Below are 22,296 nucleotides of genomic sequence, written 5' to 3'. Positions count from 1 at the left end.
CAAGAAAGTCTCGACTTACTCTATGTGCAATTACTATTGTTCTTGAAACATAAATTAAGACAGTTATAAATAAGTTAATTTACCATATGATTCAGGAGAGAACATTTGATGAGTAAATACTGATTGCAATATTCTAGAAACCTCACCTGGGAAGGGTTGATCATCACGCAAGATTCGCTGCGACTCACTAGTAGCTCTTGTGAGGGTTGGCTCTTAAAAGAGCTGTTGAGTTTGATATTGGTAGAGCTTTAAAAAAAAGGACTAAGTAATCCTGCAAAACAGAAAGGAAGGTAATTTTAATACATTACTTGCAAATAGTCAGTTTATAACTGTAGGATATGTTTTCTGTAAAGAATGTTGCATAATTAAATGTTAAAAGCATTTTTATGTTATAAGTTCACTGATATGTGGGCATTTCTATGAATAAAATTATGTCTTTAATAGCAAGCAATAATCATATGAAAATGATTTACATGCAAACGGGACAGTTATCAGCAGTGTAACTGATCTGATTATGACAAAATAATCGAGTATCTGATGTCATGTGACAAGTCAGATAAGCTTTTCCACTCTTGCAAACAGAGGTAGGTTATGAGGTGTGGAGAGACATCATGTATCACTGGAACATAAACAGACGGGGACCAATTTGCAATTAATATAAACTTTCTGACAGTGTGTGTGACATCCGACAACTTTCCAAGAAGTGGCACATCTGATTTACAAATATCGCGATAAATATGTACAGGAATTGAGGCAGTAGCCAATCACAGCACTAGGAGTAAAAGCTGAGTACGAGTATACAAATATGTACGAGTATCATACGAATTTGACAACTTGTTAAATCTTGTGAATTATTAAGACTTTCAGACTATGTTTGTACTGATTGGGCTATGGGTTTTGTGAGAAAAGTTTTAAGAAACAACAAATGCTTGATAAAATTTTTGATTTAGGGTTAAAACCAACACATACATACCATTGTGAATATTTGCCTTTGCAGCTGTCCGTCTCCTCCGTTTACTTCTCCTCAAACAATAATGGGCTGACTAGGCCCTTTTGGTCTTTGCAGCTGAAAAAAGAGAAAAGAAAATATCATTATGTATAATAGGATTATTTAAAGGAAAAAGTACTGATTTACCTTACAAATATTGGATGTTACATTATAAAGCATTAAAAGCATGGCAAGTGTTGTGGTTAATATGCATTTACAACAAATATCACTTTATACTGGGGTAAAAGCATGGTCAGGTTTGTGATTACTGTCCTTTGCTACACCAATCACAGTAAAACTTCAGGTTAATGAGCTTTAAAGCGTGGTACGTTTTGTGGTTACTGTCCTTTTACCACACCTATCACAGTAAAACTAGGGCTACTGTGGTAAAAGCATGGTAAGTGTTGTGGTTACTGTGCATTTACAATAAGTATCACATTAAAACTACCAATAGTGTGGTAAAAGCATGGTAAGTTTTGTGATTACTGTCTTTTTACTACACTTATGACAGTAAAACTAATGTTACTGTGGTAAAAGCATGGTAAGTGTTGTTTTTACTGTGCTTCTACTACAAATACAGCTTTGGAACTGCGCTTTTCCACTACACAGTACCAGCTCGGCTCGGCTCGGCTCGGCTCGACTCGGCTCTGTTTGGTTTTCCACTGTGTAAAAGTTGTACCTGTACCTGCTTCCAGGTACTTTTTTTCGTACCACCTCCGGCGAGGTTCTAAGCGGGCTGAGGCGAGCTGAGCCGATACTAAAATGTGACGTGAAAACACAGCAGACTGCTGATTGGTCAGAGAGAATCGTCACTATTCACTGCGTCATCATTGCACGCGCCAGACTGAGTATCCTGAATAAAAAACAGCAAAAACAAAAACATCCAAAAACAGCATACACTCGATTTCCTCCTTTGCCCTGTGTGTGTGTGGGTAGCGGGTGTGTCTCGCGCGTCTCGCGTAAAAGATTAAGTCACGGCAGTTTCCTGCGGCGTCGCTATGACGTCCAGGTACTATTGTGGAGGTACTATCTGCAATGGAAAACGGAGCGAAAAGCGAGCCGAGCCGAGCTGAGTCGAGGCCAGGCGAGTCGAGTCGAGCTGGTACTGGTAATGGAAAAGCGCCATAAACTATTTTTAATCTGATATGAATATCTAGGCCTATAGCACGTCACGTGACAGGCAGTGTTTAAATCACCCTATTTTGAATTAGAAAGCAATGAAACGCAAAGTCTCCGTGGAGATGGCAGATATAATGGCAGATTAATATCGACAAACAGAAAAGACATTATATCACACATTATTAGGGGTGTTTCTCAATATGCGTTCTTCAGTGATCTTGCGTCCTTGTGTTCTCGTTTTACGTCATCATTAACCGTCGAAGTTCAGACCCAATTCTCAAGAACGCAAGTACAGAGGACGCATGAAAGAACCCGGATGTGTTCTTGATACCGAGGATGCATCGAATGCAGACTTGAGCTAGTACTCGCCTGGTGTCCCAGAAGTCATTGCGGCCGGTTCCGAGTTCGTTCTTCCAAGGAAGCTTGGCAAGACCGGTCTCCACGAGAACACAAGTCCGTTCTCTGCGTTCTTGGAATTGAGAAACAGCCTAGGACAGCGTATTTAGGTATTTACTACTTACCAACATCTGACACACGTGAACTGATGCCAAATATCGCGATGTGTTCGGAACGAGACTTCTTCAGCGCGATTTCCTACTGATAAAATATCATTTTAAAAATATCAATAAACAGCAAAGCAATCCAGCTTCCCTGACAATAAGACCGAAATAATAACATAAAAAAAATACATAAACCATGATAAGATAAGATCTCGTGAATACATGTTGATTAAACAGCTTCTCTGCTGCAGCCGACAGGCAGAAAGAATCGTGCTGTGACCACAAAAGACACTTAATTCCCATTGAAAATACATTAGTTTAAAAAACGTGCTGGTATTGTACGAAAATAACGAAATAAACGCATCCGTGGCACGAATCAATAGATTGAATTACGTGACCATATCACGAACTGACGTGAGACTGGGTTGCGACTTGCGTTGGAGTTATCCGTGGTCTCACCACAGACTCAATCCGTGCTCCTATCACAGATTTGAGATCTGACTATAGCCAAGCAAGCAATAAAACGCCATCAAACTGGATTTTATGATGACAGGACAAGACAAAATGTCAACTTAATTACATGCCATTGCAACACAGTCGACATAAAGCTTTTAAGTGTCTAAACAAGTGAGCAACATTACAACATCCAGTGAGTGAGGTCAGGTTGATGAGGTCCGTGGTGCCATCGCGGGACTTCAGTTAGGCTAACAGAATCAAACTGAATTTTTATGATGGCAGGACAATGCAATAGCTACAATAACAGAGAGGTTAACGTCTTTATGGTATTTGGTGTTGGAAAAGAAATAAATACTTAAAATGTTGTGTTTCCAAATGAGAAAGCACATCCATTGAGTGAGATCTGTTCTCTGTCATTGAAACGGATATCCGTGTGTGGACCACGGAAGATGAGTGTCACTGACTTGCGTTGGAGTTATCCGTGGTCTCACCACAGACTCACTCCGTGCTCCTATCACAGATTTTAGTTCTGACTATAGCCAAGCGAACAATAGGTCTAAAACGCCATCAAACTGGATTTTATGATGACAGGACGAGACAAAATGTCAAGTTAATTACATGCCATTGCAACACAGTTGACCTAAAGCTTATAAGTTCCTAAACAAGCCAGCAACATTACAACGTCCATGAGTGAGGTCAGGTTGTTGAGGTCCGTGGTGCCATCACTGGACTTTGGTTAGGCTAACTGAAACAAACTGAAATTTTATGATGACAGGACAATGCAATAACTACAATAACAGTCAGGTTAACGTCATTATGGCATTTGATGCTGGAAAAGAAACAAATACTTCAAATGTTGCGTTTCCAAATGAGAAAACACGTCCGTTGAGTGAGTTCTGTACTCCGTCATTGAAACGGGTATCCATGTGTGGACCACGGAAGGTCAGTGTCATTGACTTGCGTTGGAGTTATATCCGTGGCCGCATCACGGAATTTGGGGCGATTCCGTGATGGTTCCACGGATTTTGAGTTAAGGGCCCGTGGACATTTCACGGAATCCTGTGAGACCAGGTTGACACGTAGCACGTACACGTAGCAAGTGTCACGGTTCATCGATCCGTGTGTTCATTTTGTGTATCTGTTGGTTGTTGTGGGTGTGGGGTCTGAGTGTGTAGCGCTTGTTTGTTGCTTAGTAACCAGCTGATCACTTAATCAGCCCGCAGCTGCAGCTAGTTACTTCTGTTGTTAGCTGCCTATATCTAGCGGGAGTGATTATTGCTTGGTGTCGGTTCATCACTCTTGTTTGTGCTCTCTTACCCAGTTCCGGTGCCTGAGTTTCCTTACGGAGTTATTTCCTCGATCTCGTCTGTGTTTCCAGACTTCTGGAGATCGTTTGGAGTTCTCTTCATCCAGTTCCAGTTTGGCATCCGTTTATTCATATCACTCATCCTCTCCTGTGAATTTGTATCCTGGTCGCCCGCCTGCTATACGTGGTGTTTTGAGTATTATCCCTGTTTCAACCTGTCTTCAATAAACTGCTTGCTTGCATTTGGATCTACGACTCTCATTCTGACAGCAAGTGTTCAGCGTGTGTTGACGTGAACCATGGACATAACTGAAAGTTTATGCACTGGGATTTTGTTGGGATTCACTTAATATGAGATTGCTGAGGGGTGTTTATAAATATCTGGGAAATTTCTGGATGTTTCTTAATGACAGAGGTTAGGTACAGAGCAGCCTACACAATCGTTGAACTAGGCTGGAGGCGTAAATTCAACAGCACAGTTTTTGAGCACTTGTCAGTCTCACCATTTAACCTAATGAGCATGTTATACAAAACTCTCAGACAATGACATTGCCTATTCATTGCCTTTTCATCCTTATTCATAGTGTGAATTCAGGACACATGTATCCTTTATAAAAAAAAATATTTTTATATAAATATTTTTTTCTTCTGAAAATCTGATGACATAATTTGCACACAGGTAAAGGTGCCCAATATCAGTCATTTCTGAAAAAAGAAAAGAAAAAAAAAAGTGTTTTGGAAAATAGCTCTTTATTTGATTATCATAAAAATATGTTTTCTATACAGAGATATCGACATCGGTAAATATCGATTATCGGTATCGGCCACAATTTTCACATCGGTGCATCACTATGTTTGTCTACCTCGGGGTGGCATTTCCATTCCCTGTGTGTCACAGCCTGACAGAAAGACTGCTCCCATATTCAAATGCCCAGGAATGTAAATCGCCCTGAGGGACAGGAACTTGTCCTGATTCCAAAGCAGAACCTGTTCAGACGGCGCAAATGCAGTCCGCCTTGGAGATTTATGTAGGTGACTACTGAAGTGTTCGTCCACCCGCACTAGGACATGGTAGCCCCTTAACTGTTGGAGGAAGTACTTCAGGGTCAGAAATACAGCCATCAATTCAAGGCAATTGAGATGATGACCTTTCCAAATTCACAACAAAGATGTTTTCCCAAAGCGCAACTCAGCGCATTGAGAGTAGCTTTAGATAGGGATCGTCTGAGTAGGGAAATGTAGTTTCAACATTCTTTAAAATGAGGAAGTAAAAAAAAATTAAAGGCACAATAATAAAGTTTTTTTTTTTTTTTTTTAAATCATCCTTAGTGGACAGAAAAGGTCTGGTTCATGCTCAGGAGCATAAAGAGTTTATAGACCTTTGTTCCTTGTCCTGTAGGTTACATTCACTACCAGCCCGCTAAAGGCTCGGTGCTAGGTCCCCCTCTGTTTATCCTGTATATGCTTTCCCTTGGACTTATCATTCATAATCACGGACTAAAATTCCACAGTTACGCAGACGACACACAACTATACCTCAGCACCAGATCCATCACTCCTGCCACAGAATTAACCATCACAAACTGCCTCTCTGCAATAAAATCCTGGATGAACGCCAACTTCCTTAAACTCAACTGCAATAAATCGGAAATCATCGTTATTGGTCCCAAATCACTCCTCCCCTCCTCCCAAGACTTCACTCTCTCCGTCGATGGCCATACAGTTACCACCTCTCCCCAGATCCGAAATCTTGGTTTCATTTTTGACCCCACACTCACATTTAAGCCCCATATCCGTCATATCACCAAAACTGCCTTTTTCCACCTACGTAACATTGCTCGCCTACGCCCCACCCTCTCCACATCTGCTGCTGAAACTCTCATCCATGCATTTATTACATCAAGACTCGACTACTGCAATAGCCTCCTATATGGTCTCCCTTCCTCTGATTTACAAAAACTGCAATATGTTCAAAACTCCGCTGCCCGCCTCCTCACCCACACCCGCTCCAGAGACCACATCACCCCCGTCCTTCAACAGCTTCACTGGCTCCCTGTACAACAGCGCATCCATTACAAAGTTCTGCTCATCACCTACAAAGCCCTCAATAACTTGGCCCCTCCATACCTCACAGACCTCTTACAGCACCACCCCCCCTCCCGACGCCTCCGCTCTGCTGACTTAAACCTTCTCAAACCCATCACCAAATCAAAGCACCGAACTTTGGGGGACCGAGCCTTCGCCATCGCTGCCCCCACCCTTTGGAACTCACTCCCCATCCACATCAGAAACTCAGACTCACTGTGACCACCTACAAAAAACTGCTCAAAACTCACCTGTTTCAGCTCGCCTACAATCTATAATAGCACTCTCATTTTTGTTTGTTTGTTTCATTTGTAAAGCGTCTTTGAGTTCCTTGAAAAGCGCTACATAAGACTTATGTATTATTATTATTATTATTATTATTAAAGACCGCCATCGTCCTCATCTACTGGAGATGCTGATCTAGTTACCGCCTCACTCGATGACAGAGGTCACGGTACAGTTTGAAAGGGCCCTGCTCAAATGGACTGAGTACACCCCTGATCCCAACCACGGCTTCTACGTTGGGTAAGACTCTTGCTTATCAAGTATTTTGAAAGATACATTTATTTTTGTAATTCAAATATATATGCTAAAATGTCATTATTGTTGAAAGAGTTTGTTACTCATCTTGTCTGCCACTCCCTATATCTGACTGATGTTCCATAAATGTTATTGCAGGTCCTCTGTGGTCAGCGCCCTTGTGCCAAGTATGGTTGCAATGAACACCAACTTCACACAAGACCAACCGTTGTTTAGCAGTTTGTATGTATAAACTGGCCTTGGTGTTAATAGTAAATAAGTGTGCCTTATTTGTTTTGGTTCTTCGTAACATTTTCACCTCTGACTTCCAGTATCCCAGTCAAAGAAGAATCAAGCTACTTTGTTCGAGTGTACACCGAACCCCTGCTGGTAAATCTACCCATGCCTGACTTCAGCATGCAGAGGTCATCTGCCTCACCTGCACGGTGGTCGCGGTGGGGTACGGCTCCTTTTACAACTTGCTGACCCGCACGTTCCAGGTGGATGAACCGAGTCCACCGCTGGCCAAACGATTGGCCAATCTCGTTTGTCGCATAAGGGGAGTGCCACTGCTGACCTAACTGCCGAGAGCAGGTCTGATGCCTGAAATGTCCATATTAAGCAGCTGAGAGAATAATGACTCTAAAACGGCATCTGCTGGAGTTTAAAGATGCTTTTCAGCCATGGAAGGACTCGATGCCAAGTGACTGTTCTGAACTTTTGTTGAACAAATGAGCTTCCAAGACAGATGGATTAGCCACTTTTTTATGTTTTGTGAGTCACAAACAAAGATTAGCCACTGTTTTTTTTTTTTGTCCAGTCACATAAGCAAAGACTTTTTTTCTGCAGTGTTTTTAGAAAACCATAGTTTGAACGTGAACGTTTCTTACAGGAACTGCATGGTTCGGACATCTGGGATAAATATACATGGAAGAGCGTGATGTTAAGTCGTCTCAGTTTACGCCATCTCTTTGAGAGCGTAACCAAGTGTCACAGAAACAGACACTACAATCCAACTACTGAAAATTGATGTCTAAGAATGTGTCAAGTATTTTCCACTTTCTGTAATGCACTGATATTAAAATATGTGTTGTTTTGAAGGACTGGACTGTTTTTTGTGTTTTGCCTTTTTTTGTGCATTTGCCTGTGGGCTGACCACATAATGACTTCCAGACTGTGTGTTATTGAATTCAAATTCTGAAGCAGCTCTTTAACACTGGTTAACTTTCCCATAATAAATGAACTGGAAACCCGTAACGTGTTGAGAACGTTTTTTGTTCATGCCATAGGGGATTTTGAGGAAGAATGCATGTGTATGTATATGGCATGGTAGTTTGTTATACACATATGCAGGTAATGTAGTTAAACAGATTTGTAGTAACTCACTGGTTCCACTGATCAAATCAAACTATCCAAGTAGTACCATCATCCGCTTACCTATTTTTGCCTGACCCTACAGACACAAGTATGTCAGTGTACACATGTCCTAACTGGGCACAATACAAAACATTTCCAGCAGGAAGCAATTTGTCTCTCCAGAATGAATGTGAAATTGCTGTGCAACATGATACACTCCTAACCAGAAGAGACTGATGTTCAAAGTATGGTTATGAATTGGATTTTGGACAAGTGGGATTTGTAGCTGCCAGAGCTACACAAAATCAATAATATATAGGCTTATACATATAGTGGTAGAAATTCCCCTACGCACCTGACTAAAGTTAACCTGGCTTCTACTTCTAGACACCTACAAATTTGTACTCTACTAGACGTCTCTTCACTTGTTCCACTTCAGCACCATCACTTGGGAATGAAAATAAGATCTCTAGTGTCTATCCTGTGTCGGCAGTGATCAGACAGACTCCAAACAATGCCTTTGAATATGCTTTAATCATGGCCGAGAGGACATATCAATCACAGAGAATCCCACCGGCAAAACTACACAACAATTAATATAGGATAGGTACATGACAAAGGTAACATGACTCATTACACCATATTTCTCTAATATGATTAGTTCTACATATTTGCAATTCAGAAACACCCGGCAAAGCAAATTCGTTTTTTTATTACTTCAGCTTGTTACTTAGGTCATGGGGTTATTATATTTAGCTAGCCGTCTAGCCATGTCCATATGCTTCCGTTATTTCAACACACTAATGTGTTGGTACATTTTGTTCTCAAAAGCATACAAATGATAAGCTTCAAGAAAAAAACTGAAGCACTGAATTGATTTAAGAAAAAGAATTCAAAAAGTAGTATGTATTATGCAAAATCATTCTCACAACTCTTTCCGTTGGTTAAATCAGAAATTTCACTGCATGCATGATCAGAGGTGTTTAGCAGCATTTCTGTCCGGCAGGGCACTGACCATCATGGGAACAGTATTCGGCACACACTGGATTCCCTTCAGTTAGGCACCTAGACTGTATGGATAGAGATTCAGATTTAGTCTGGCTATTTAGTGGGATGAATCATCAGATGTACAGCACAAAACACTCAGGACATGAATAGCTAGTTTTACTTACTGAGTGAATTATGTTCTATGTATTATTCATCATCTTTATTGATTTTGTAAAGCCACCCTATGCCTGAAACAGTGCTATAGGCTGAATTCAGGTACATTTGACAGACAATATAACAAACTAATAATATAATATACCTGTACCTGGAGCCAAACAATGAAGTCCACATCCACTGTTGCAGCATTTCAGATTGGTGGCACACTCACGGTCATTGGCACACGACACGAAACTTATCTGGGCACACTGTCCTGGTTTATATTTTTTGATTGGACACACTCCTGGCTTTACTGTGACACAGACACATGACAAGTCATATCACTGAATGCTGAAGGATTTTTTTCACTGTAAAAAAAAAGTTGTGCCTATATGTTATTGGAATAAGTTTTACAAGAAAGAACTATTTCAGTCTTTCTACTTTAAAACCCACGACGAATAAAACATGAGATTTTAGTTCTTTTGCTGTTGTTGCTGTAAGGACCTTTGAAATAACTGAAATTATTTGGCAAAGTGATACAGACATGTACGTAATGCGGTCAAGATCTGCCTGGAACTACTTTAGCCCTGAAAATAATTACACACCTTTCAATCTTCGTCAACCAATCAGATTCAATCATTCAACAGCCCCGTAATAATATAATATAATATAATATAATATAATATAACATAATATAATATAATATTAGTGTTGTCAAAGTTAACGCGTGCACAGAAAGCTGCTTCAAACAGTGCTTGAATGACAAAAAACATACAAAATTGTCAAAATGGCCGTTTTGTAAAGTACCTTCGCAAACAGAGTCTTAAATGAGTTCAGTGAAGTCTTAAATGAACGTAAAGAGTTGTGATGCATCATGTGTGTGAGGTTTTAAAAGTGACAGCAGCCTAACAAACCTGCTGCTGTGATGTCTGTCATTAATCTTCTATCTATAAATTACAGAAATGTCTGTGTGTGTGTGTGTGTGTGTGTGTGTGTGTGTGTGTGTGTGTGTGTGTGTGTGTGTGTGTGTGTGTGTGTGTGTGTGTGTGTGTGTGTGTGTGTGTGTGTGTGTGTGTGTGTGTGTGTGTGTGTGTGTGTCTATTATTCGCATATCTCTCGAACCGTTAGTCCGATGGATTTCAAACTCGACAGGTGTCTCGCTACGGGCACGAGTAAGTGCAGTGCCAAGTTTGACATTGTTTGGATGAGAAATGCAAAATATATCGTTAAAAATACCAGTAAAAGAAGCACTTAGAAGGTTGTGGTTTAAAAATAAACATTCTGACATTAGAGTGTTGTATCGGTCAAAGAAGCCCCAAGAAGGTTGTGGCTTAAAAATAAAAATTCTGATAAGCTACACTGTTTACTTCTGAATATTATATTTTATTCACAGCCATCATTTGTAGTAACCTAGCCTGCTCCTTGAATTCAATGCGTTCACAGTCTCTTTCACGGGCACCAAATCAACAATTACTAAAAACACACACAAAAACTGATTTTGCACGGGCATTTTGCACTAGTGTTAATTAAAGAACAAAAGAGAGAAAATCTTTCACTGTTCTTGACTGAATAACTTTTGTAACTTTATTAAGGATTGATCTATTTACTATATTATTTATGTTACAATAACCTTTTGTTCAGTCTACCAGGGCAAGTAAAAATCTGAACTGGTCTGACTGGGCCAATATAAAACAATTGAGCTCTGATATATTGAAGGGCTGGTAAATGTGAAATTCATTATAATGGGTTTATGCGAAGATTGTTTTAAGTTCACTTAACTTAAAACTTGTTATAATTTTTAAAGCCTAATAAATGTTAAATTTGATAGATTTCAATTATACTCTAATGCTATAATTAATGGCTAAAATTAAAGGTTTTTTTAAAAATAAAAAGGTGTCATTAAACAAAAGTTTAAAATATGGCTACTGTCTTTATGTTGTTTCTACATTAATTTGGAGATTCAATGTGAAATTATTACATACACATACACATACATATACATATACATATACATATACATATACATATACATATACATATACTAGGGCTGTCCCCGACTATGGATTTTCATAGTCGAATCAGAATCGTCATGTCTTGCCTATAGTCGACTAATAGTCGAATCTGTGTATGGGGGCGGGGCTTTAACGTTTCAAAGCCGCGATGTACAGAAAAATCACACAAAGATATAGAAGAAAATGTATAAAAACATTTTGGATCAATAAAACTAAGAAATAAATAACTCCTGAAAGGCCACACTGCAGACAGGATTTGCATTTCACATGCAAATCAAATTAAATCGGCTAAATTACCTGTGCGAGCAGGCCAGCCTACAGCACAACATCGATGCACCGAAAAAATAAACAATTAATAATAAATTAGAACAGAATATACCTTTCTAATAAATAAAAATACAAAACGAAATAAATCAGAATCAAGTCACAAGATGAGCAAATGTGTGCAAAATGCCTAAAGTGCAGAGGAACATATTCAAAGCACAAGCCACAAATAGTTAGATTAGATAACCCTGACAGATTAATAAATACAATTAAAATAAATAAATGATTAAAATAACGATAGTAGCCAGAATTTTAAACTTTGTCTTTTTAACTGCAGAAACAACAATAAATGCTAAACTGGAGAGGCAGTCTTTTTAGCAAAAAATGTTCACAGCATCCAAAAATCAAATTAGAACCGGCTGAAAAGTTTTGAAATCACTTGTACCCTACCTGATCGAGAGAACAAATCCAGTCTTTCACTCTGTCTGCGTCCGTTGGAGTCTTTTCAAATTGTGCGCGCGGATAAAATACATTCTAAAGTGAAACCCATGCAGTATGCGTGAAACGTGTTAACGTTGGCCGGCAGAAGTGGGATCATGGTTTTCCTAATGCTAAATCCAGAATATCCTTTCTGATGGTGTACATCCACACTTTAGATTTTCTTATCCCAGACATTGTTAAAGATTTAAATCCTTGCCGCGAAGACGCTCCTCTGTCGGTCACGGATTGAAAGTGAAACTTAAATCTGTCACGCGGGGTGTTTGGATTTATTCACGCACGTTAAAAAATATTTATTAAAAGCTTCTTTCTTTGCACATTTTTATATACAGCATTGTCATAATAGGCTGAATATTAACGTATTGACAGAAAACCGGTAGTTCTATATGTGAAATCAGACATTGAGCGCCCTCATATAGCCAAAGTGGCAGGATCCTCGATTCATAACACCTCCGCGAAGATTCGACCGTGAGATCGGGAGTCGAATCAGGCTCCTCCTATCGAAGCATCGAATCTTCGACTATTCGGGGTCACCCCTAACATATACATATACATATACATATACATATACATATACATATACATATACATATACATATACATATACATATACATATTTATATTTATCGATTGACAGCGCTATATAATATAAATATAATGCCAAATATAAAATATATAATATAATATAATATAATATAATACCTGTAACTGGAGCCGTACACCGATGTCCACCGCATGCAGTGCTGCAGCATTTCTCCTTTTTGGGACACTCACTGTCACCGGCACACAAATCGTCATCCTTCCTGATACACCTTATTTCTTCATTTGTTATTGGACACACTCCTGGCTTTACTGTTATACAGACACATGACAGAGAAGCCATATCACTGAATGTTGAATGAATTTTTCACTGTAGAAAAAAATAGGTACACTTTATAATAATGTTCAGTTGTAAGTCATTTATAAGTGGTTAGTTAATGATGAACTAATCACTTACAAAACATTCATAAATTATTAGCAAGTGATATACTAACATTTTATGTGTGTTTTGTGAATTCCGTTACAAGTCATTTACAAGTGATTAGTAAATGATTAACTGATTTACAAAACATGACTATGCATTCATAAATGATTAATAATTGATGTTAATTATTTTATGCATGTTTTGTAGATGCAGTTATAAGTCATTTACATTTGATTAGTTAATGATTTACTAATAATTTACAAAACATGACCATGCGTTTCATAAATGTTTAATAAATTGTTAAATTTTTTTGTATGTTTTGTTCACATCAGGTGCACAGTGGTTAAAGACTCCATGTGTTTCAGAGAAGACAGCGGTCTATACCCTCACCAGTCAGCACTTACACTGCAGTACACACTACAGTGTCCAACACCTGTTATAACGCATGAATAAATAATTTACAACACTTTCTGCATCCCCTAATCTAAAGTGTAAACTATATCACTTGTAAATGTGTTACACATCATTCGTAGATATCATTCGTAGATCTTATGCCTTATTGATTCTTGAAGTGGTAATCTACGTATGATGTGTAACACATTTACAAGTGATGAATAGTTTACACTTTAGGGCCCTGTCCACACGGAGACGCGTTTAGCTGTATCCGTACAAAATTTGTATCGTATATTGGCGTTTCTTCCAGACGGATCCGGCGTTTTCGGAGACTGAAACCGCTATTTTTTTTAAACCAGGTCCCAAGGTGGATAAATCTGAAAACGACACCCTTGTGTTTTCGTGTGTATGGCCAATCCGTACATTTTGTGAAACGATGATGTCATCACACCAAGTGTCAACTAGTCAGACACCGCTAAGTCACCGCCTTTCTTTAAAGTGAATTTCGTTTTGTATAAATTGTATCTTAATTTTAATCAATTTTTCATCAACCAATTGCCTGGATTTAATAAATAAGAAGCAAATATAGCAGACAATTTAATCACGACATGGAGGCACCGGCGCGATATAACTTGCATTGCTCGTGAACTGAGCTCGTCTCATAAATGATCCGAAACTCAGAAATATATAAAGCTTGAAATGTCTACTTTTAAACAAAACAATTTAAAACGAAAAGAAACAGACAACTCTCTCATGTAATCCGTATGAAGTGTGCATTTCTCTCTATAGGCACATTCACAATACTGTGAAGGTGATGAGTAAGCATCGTCAACATCTTTAGCCGAGACAGACACAGAAAAAACTAGTTTATTAATAAACAATTAAAATGTCTCCTTGCTATATTTGACACATTCATAATGATTACTTTTGCCGGTTCTTTGTGGAAAGCTTTATGCGTCCGCTAACTATCGAATATCGTGACTCATATTTGGTATCAGGCCATTTATGGTTGTTCATATTGTTCAATAAAGTTCTTGGTTAAAAAAAAAAAAAAAAAAAAAAAAAAGGAAAAAAGAAAAAGAAAAAAAGAAGCTACTGTGCCTAAATATTATTGTATACAGCGAGCAAGGTTTATGCGCATGCTCTAAGTCTTCTTCTCTGTTTTTAGTGTATGGCTGTGGCAGAATTACAGCGCCACATACAGGTCTGGCATGTACACTACATCGTTTTGAGTCGGTTTCAGTGGTTTCGTGTGTACGCAGATATTTCTTGAGACGACGCCGTGTTTACGTAATTTTTTTTTTTAAACGGGGGAAAAAAACATCGGATAGGGAAAGCTCTGGCTTCGTGTGGATTAGGGGATTAGGGGCTGCAGATTAGGGGATGCAGAAAGTGTTGTAAATGATTTATTCATGCGTTTACACATCATTATGTTGAACACTGTTACTTACCTGTTACAAATGATCTGTACCTGTATACAAGGCATTTACAACACTTTCTGGACCCTCTAATTGCTACATACATACAAAAAAAAAATAATAATAATTTATTAAACATTTATGAAACGCATATTCATGTTTTGTAAATGATTAGTTAATCATTAACTAATCAAATGACTTATAACTGAATCTACAAAACATACATACAATAATTAACATATCACTTATTAATCATTTATGAACGCATAGTCATGTTTTGCAAATAATTAGTTGATTATTACTAATCACTTGTAAATGACTTGTAACCGAATTTACAAAACATACATAAAATGTTAGTATATCACTTGCTAATCATTTATGAATGTTTTGTAAATAATTAGTTCATTAACTAACCACTTATAAATGACTTACAACTGAACTTTATTATAAAGTGTTACCCTTTAGGTTTCATGTTTTATTCGTCGTGGGTTTTGGTGCTTTTGCTGTTGTTGCTGTAAGGACCTTTAAAATAACAGAAATTATCTGGTGAGATGATATGGACATGTACATAATGTGGCCAAGACCTGCCTGGAACTACTTTCAATTTGATAGATTTCAGTTATACTGTAATGCTGAATGCCTATAATTAATGGCTAAAATGAATGGCTTTTTTTTAATAAAAAGATGCCATTAAACAAATGTTTAAAATATTGGCAACTGTCTTTATGTTGTTTCTACATTAATTTGGAGATTAAATGTAAAATTATTACAATATAAAAATATTTAAAGATAGAGATATATATATATAGATTGACAGCAATATAATATAATATAATATAATATAATATAATATAATATAATATAATATAATATAATATAATATAATATAATATAATATAATATAATATAATATAATATAATATAATATAATACCTGTAACTGGAGCCATACACTGAAGTCCACCACATGTAGTGCGGCAGCATTTCTCCTTTTTGGGACACACGCTGTCATCGGCACACAACTCTTTATCCTTCTTCTTACACCTTACTACTTCATAGTATGTGTTTGGACACACTCCTGGCTTTACTGTTATACAGACACATGAAAGAGAAGCCATATCACTGAATGCTGAATTAATTTTTCACTGTAGAAAAAAAAATATTTTGGAAGTTGTACCTAAATGTTATTGGAATACGTTTTACTAGAAAGAACTACTTCAGTCTTTCTACTTTAAAATTTCATGTTTTATTCGTCGTGGGTTTTGGTGCTTTTGCTGTTGTTGCTGTAAGGACCTTTAAAATAACTGAAATTATTTGGTGAGATGATATGGACATGTACATAATGTGGTCAAGACCTGCCTGGAACTACTTTAAATTTGATAGATTTAAATTATACTCTAATGCTGAATGCCTATAATTAATGGCTTAAAAAAAAAAGAAAAAAAAAAAAGATGCCATTAAACAAATGTTTTAAATATTGGCTCCTGTCTTTATGTTGTTTCTACATTAATTTGGAAATTAAGTGTGAAATTATTACAATATAAAAATATATAAAGTACTTAAATGTTATAGTTGCGATTAATCGAGATTAATTACAGAAAAATGTGTGATTAATTAGTTTTTAATCGATTGACAGCACAATATAATAATATAATATAATATAATATAATATAATATAATATAATATAATATAATATAATATAATATAATATAATAATATAATAAAATAATAATATAATATTTTTTAACCTTAGTTCATAGGTTTTCCATTTTGATTGTTCTTTACTTCGCTTTACAGTTTTATGTGTTTTCTATCTTATTGTTTTTTTCCTTGGCTTTTGTAAAGCACTTTGGTCAACAACAGTTGTTTTTAAACGTGCTACACAAATAAATTTTTATTTTATTGTATAATATAATTAGGGCTGTCAAACTTAACACATTAAAGTGCAATTAATATTTTCAGTTTAATCGCTAAAAATATTTAACGCAATTAACGTAGCATCCATTTTTTTTCCCTCATCCTTTGGTAAGCTTTACAATACATGATCATGCTCTCATTCAAGCAAATGCTTTTAAAACATTTCAGCACGATAAGACACAAAAGAGAACGCAGTGTGGTACTGGCAGCACTTAAAGTGACAGCAGCCTAACAAACCTGCTGCTTAATGTCTGTCATTAACGTTAGTTAAAGGGATAGTTCACTTTGAAATTAACTTTTGATATGTTTTAGCTTACCTCAAGGGCATCCAAGATGTAGGTGTCTTTGTTTCTGCAGTAGTTTCAATTTTGATATTTTTAGGTTAAACCGTTCTTGTCTGTCAGTCATATAATGCAGGTCGATGGTCACTGGCTCAAAACACAAGCACAGAGTCCAAATTAAAACAATTCCCCATCGTCCAAATTAAACAATTCCCCATCATAAGTACACATTGATGGCCTAAGACACGAAACGAGCGGTTTGTGTGAGAAAACGAACAGTATTTATATCGTTGTTATCTCTTGAAAACAGCACACGTCCAAATGATCTGACGGCGCGGGCGGGTATAGATATATACACTAGATGTCGCTTGGCTACGGTTTCGTTCCAATGAACTGCAGTAGCCAAGGCGACGTCTATGTTTATATCTATACCCGCCCGCGCCGTCAGATCATTTGGACGTGTGCTGTTTTCAAGAGATAACAACGATATAAATACTGTTCATTTTCTCACACAAACCGCTCGTTTCGTGTCTTAGGCCATCAATGTGTACTTATGATGGGGAATTGTTTAATTTGGACTCTGTGCTTGTGTTTTGAGCCAGTGACCATCGACCTGCATTATATGACTGACAGACAAGAACGGTTTGACCTAAAAATATCAAAATTGAAACTACTGCAGAAACAAAGACACCTACATCTTGGATGCCCTTGAGGTAAGCTAAAACATATCAAAAATTAATTTCAAAGTGAACTATCGCTTTAAAGAACAAAAGAGAGAAAATCTTTCACTGTTCTTGACTGAATAACTTTTGTATCTTTAATAAGGATTAATCTATATTTAATTTATAATTTATGCAGTGAAGACTGTGAAGTGTTTGATAACTTTATTAAATTTCTGTATATCCTACCTATTAAACCTACCTGAAAATCTTAAAGCACTGTTTAACAGTTTACATGGGTCAAAAACAATGAAAACAATAACTTTTTATGCAGTTTAGCAGGGCAAGTAAAATTTTTAACTGGTCTGACTGGGCCAATATAAAAAAAATGAGCTCTGATATATTGAAGGGCTGGTAAATGTGACATTCATTATAATTGGTTTATGTGAAGATTGTTTTAAGTTCATATAAATTAAAAGTTTAAAGCCTAATAAAGGTTAAAATTGAAAGATTTCAATTATACTGTAATGCTGAATCCTGTAATTAATAGCTATAATTAATGGCTTTCATAAAAAGATGTATATAATAAAATATAATATAATATAAAAATACCTGTAACTGGAGCCATACACTGAAGTCCACATCCATTGCTGCAGCATTTCTCATTCTTCTTGGCACAGTCGCTGTCATCGGCACACGGCACGAAACGAATCAGGGCACACATTGCTGCTTCATATTTTGTGTTTGGACACACTCCTGGGTTTGCTGTAATATAATATAATATAATATATTTTTCAACCTTAGTTCATAGGTTTTCCATTTTGATTGTTCTTTACTTCGCTTTACAGTTTTATGTGTTTTCTATCTTATTGTTTTTTTCCTTGGTTTTTGTAAAGCACTTTGGTCAACAACAGTTGTTTTTAAACGTGCTATACAAATAAAATTTTATTTTATTGTATAATATAATTAGGGCTGTCAAAATGAACACATTAAAGTGCAATTAATATTTTCAGTTTAATCGCTAAAAATATTTAACGCAATTAACGTAGCATCCATTTTTTTCCCCTCATCCTTTGGTAAGCTTTACGATACATGATCACGCTCTCATTCAAGCAAATGCTTTTAAAACATTTCAGCACGATAAGACACAAAAGAGAACGCAGTGTGGTACTGGCAGCACTTAAAGTGACAGCAGCCTAACAAACCTGCTGCTTAATGTCTGTCATTAACGTTAGTTAAAGAACAAAAGAGAGAAAATCTTTCACTGTTCTTGACTGAATAACTTTTGTATCTTTAATAAGGATTAATCTATATTTAATTTATAATTTATGCAGTGAAGACTGTGAAGTGTTTGATAACTTTATTACATTTCTGTATATCCTACCTGAAAATCTTAAAGCACTGTTTAACAGTTTACATGGGTCAAAAACAATGAAAACAATAACTTTTTATGCAGTTTAGCAGGGCAAGTAAATTTTTTAACTGGTCTGACTGGGCCAATCTAAAAAAATTGAGCTCTGATATATTGAAGGGCTGGTAAATGTGACATTCATTATAATTGGTTTATGTGAAGATTGTTTTAAGTTCATATAAATTAAAAGTTTAAAGCCTAATAAAGGTTAAAATTGAAAAATTTCAATTATACTGTAATGCTGAATCCTGTAATTAATAGCTATAATTAATGGCTTTCATAAAAAGATGTATATAATAAAATATAATATAATATAAAAATACCTGTAACTGGAGCCATACACTGAAGTCCACATCCATTGCTGCAGCATTTCTCATTGTTGGCACAGTCGCTGTCATCGGCACACGGCACGAAACGAATCAGGGCACACTTTTCTGCATCATATTTTATGTTTGGACACACTCCTGGGTTTGCTGTAATATAATATAATATAATATAATATAATATAATATAATATAATATAATATAATATAATATAATATAATATAATATAATATAATATAATTCCACTAGAGAAGAGCATCATTAGGGGAGACCAGGTTATAATAGTTTGTTTCAGCATCTGTAAATCAGTGGTTTTGCAATATGTGTCTCAAGCTTATTCACATATTTATCTGATTCAAATCCAAGTAGTTTAGAATACTGTATCCCTAAACTGTGTCAGTTAGTGTCAGATAAAGAAAGTGTGAAACAAGAGTTGTAACTAATTTTGTATCAGTCAAAATTCATTTTAAGCATTTTTATCCACAAACAAAAGAAAAGAAAAAAAAAAGAAAAAAAAAGAAAAGAAAAGCAAAGCAAAACTTAACTTTTTTCTTTTCTTTTTTGTAGGAGGATTGATCAAAATCTGATTGATGGCAAACAAATCTGGTAACGTTTTTTTTTTAACCATATTAATAGTCTTGTTTTACTGTAAAAAATAATATCTGTGTGTTTTCCTTGTACTGTGGAAAAAGTATATAAAAAGTAATTAAAACACAACTTACGTATAAAAATATAGGCTATATTTACATACCTTTAAAGGAATTATTTAAAGGTACAATATGCAAGAATTTTGCATTAAAATATCCCATAATCTCAAGGCCAGTGTTATATATTTTGTTAAGTTGATTACTTACAATATCCCAAATGTTTCCAACTATTTTTAAATCGTGAGAAAATTGCGATTTTAACCAAGGAAACGGGGCGTTAGAGCAGGGGAGAGCTGGGAGTCGCCAGTCAATTGCGTCATATCCGCGTTACCCTCGGTTTCCGCTCGTACTGCGTGGAGTCCTGGACAAATGTGGAAGTTGTAGTTGTAGCGTCTATCAAGCAACACACGTTAGCTTGTTTCGTGCAGTTGTTATGGAACACAATTATTCTTTACCGATTGCAGCTGGTTCTGTCGACAAAGCATGCTTAATTTTATATTTTCCAAATGTAGCATTCGGTAATAGATATGTTTATGTAAGGGAAGTATTATTGCTTTAGATTTGTGTTCATTGACATTGTTTATCACGTCTGGTGTTTATGGCCATGTAAATAAATATAGCATGTGTTATTCATAAAGATTAATCAGTATTTTGGCAAATGATGTGGGAATGTTCGAATGTACTTTTACAACAATTGTTTAGAACACGTAAAACTGCGCCGCGTTATCACAACAATGAATTCGACATACAGTAACATCTATGATAACCAATGTAGTATTAAACCTTACTTTTCTTGCGGTTAATTAATTTTAATGAAATAAAAGTGTGATGAGGTTTAAGTGTCAGGAAGGAAGAAGACAGGGGTCGGCGTGACTGGGACTCGTACTTTATTAAAATAAAGCAAAACAAACAAAAGTCGCGCACAACGCGCATTCACCGTGGCAACCGCGACGGCACAAAACAGTTCAAAAATGAGAGCTCGGATCCACCGGTTTTCTTTCTCTGCGTCCAATTTTCTCTTCAGTCTCTCTCTCGTTCCAGCGCGGCCTAAGCGGTCTCTCCACGCCAATCACACCAATAAGACACAGGTGTTCGTCATTTGCACTTGACCTACTTGCGTCCCACGCTCGTCTCTTCTCTCTCCCATTACAGACCGCGCTGAACCACGCCACGAATTCTTGCATATTGTAGCTTTAAACTGACGTACAAAGTTCATTTTTAACTGGACGTCTGTCTGTATGTTTGAGAATTGTAATGTGCTGAGATGCCATATTTTGTAAGGCGCTTGTTTAATGCATATATTCGGGCTGCGTATGAAGTTAAAAGAACATGGATCTTCTCACCTCCTGTGATGTTTCGTCCTGGAGCAGCTTCTGTTGAGCTCCAGCATCCAGACAGACACAATAACACGGCGCAGTACACTCGAGCTGTCATCCTTTCGACCTGCGATCACACAATGAATGAACTCTGCTGGAACATCATTCTTATATCAGGACGAAAAAGTATTTGAGTTAGCGCTCAACCAATGGCGTGAGTTTGAGGTGTTGTCTATTTCGTCTCCCTGCCAAAATCTGACTCCCCTTCGCGTGCACGCGCATGACATGTTCATCGACTGTGGTTTTCCACACCTGTAATTCCTGTCTGGATTAAGTGTTTGTTAGTACTTTTTATTAATACATGATTGTTTTTCCCTGCTTTGTTTTGTGATTTAGGTTGTTGTGTTACTATGTTACTTTCTATTCCCACTGTGTGTGTGTGTGTAAATGAATAAATAATATATGAATATAAATTAATAAATAATTATTCCTTAATCAACAGCTATATCCATACAGTTTACCTGCCAAAAAAAAAAACACCTCCCAACACATACTTTTATGGAGATAACTAGGTGCATCAGGTCTCTTCTCTCAACTGCATATCTTTCTCTTAAGGACAACTGCAAATGGTAGCCAAGTGAGTGTTCAAAAAGGAAGAAAAAAAACAAAGCAAAGTATGAAAACCTTTGTTTCTTTTACAAATTAACAACATAAATAATA

The 22,296-nt window shown here is 36.7% G+C and overlaps 1 protein-coding gene and 1 long non-coding RNA gene across 5 annotated transcripts; one reads left to right on the top strand and one right to left on the bottom strand.

Moving 5' to 3' along the window:
- The first annotated feature begins 6,877 nt into the window (after nucleotides 1–6,877).
- Nucleotides 6,878–7,506, top strand: LOC311302754. The gene is made up of 3 exons (XR_014629662.1): nucleotides 6,878–6,979; nucleotides 7,133–7,216; nucleotides 7,306–7,506. It is a non-coding gene; the product is annotated as an uncharacterized lncRNA (long non-coding RNA).
- Nucleotides 7,507–8,845: 1,339 nt separating this feature from the next.
- Nucleotides 8,846–21,833, bottom strand: LOC311302694 (uncharacterized protein). 4 transcript variants are annotated; one of them, XM_084428707.1, is made up of 7 exons: nucleotides 21,604–21,833; nucleotides 19,613–19,762; nucleotides 18,491–18,643; nucleotides 15,955–16,107; nucleotides 12,949–13,098; nucleotides 9,642–9,785; nucleotides 8,846–9,399 (listed from the first exon to the last, which is right to left on the bottom strand). In XM_084428707.1, the coding sequence occupies exons 1-7, from the start codon at nucleotides 21,692–21,694 to the stop codon at nucleotides 9,395–9,397; spliced, it is 846 nt and encodes a 281-aa protein (XP_084284833.1). In that variant the 5' UTR covers nucleotides 21,695–21,833; the 3' UTR covers nucleotides 8,846–9,394. The 4 variants fall into 4 exon arrangements, with proteins under 4 accessions (XP_084284833.1, XP_084284832.1, XP_084284834.1 ...); XM_084428706.1 differs by having other exon boundaries at nucleotides 9,636–9,785; nucleotides 21,604–21,832; XM_084428708.1 differs by lacking the exon at nucleotides 19,613–19,762 and having other exon boundaries at nucleotides 9,636–9,785; nucleotides 21,604–21,754.
- Nucleotides 21,834–22,296: the final 463 nt, after the last annotated feature.

The sequence above is a fragment of the Rutilus rutilus genome (genome assembly GCF_951802725.1).
Source record: "Rutilus rutilus genome assembly, chromosome: 13".
NCBI lineage: Eukaryota > Metazoa > Chordata > Actinopteri > Cypriniformes > Leuciscidae > Rutilus > Rutilus rutilus.
This window is presented reverse-complemented; position numbering and strand designations above follow the sequence as displayed.

Bases quoted from the DNA above. Each gene is read 5' to 3' on its own strand.
- LOC311302694 (XM_084428706.1), bottom strand. From the start codon at position 21,694: ATGACAGCTCGAGTGTACTGCGCCGTGTTATTGTGTCTGTCTGGATGC. The intron at 19,763-21,603 runs GTGAGAAGATCC...ATTATATTACAG, and splicing joins AGGACGAAACATCACAGGAG to CAAACCCAGGAGTGTGTCCA. The intron at 13,099-15,954 runs GTATTATATTAT...TCTGTATAACAG, and splicing joins GTGTATGGCTCCAGTTACAG to TAAAGCCAGGAGTGTGTCCA.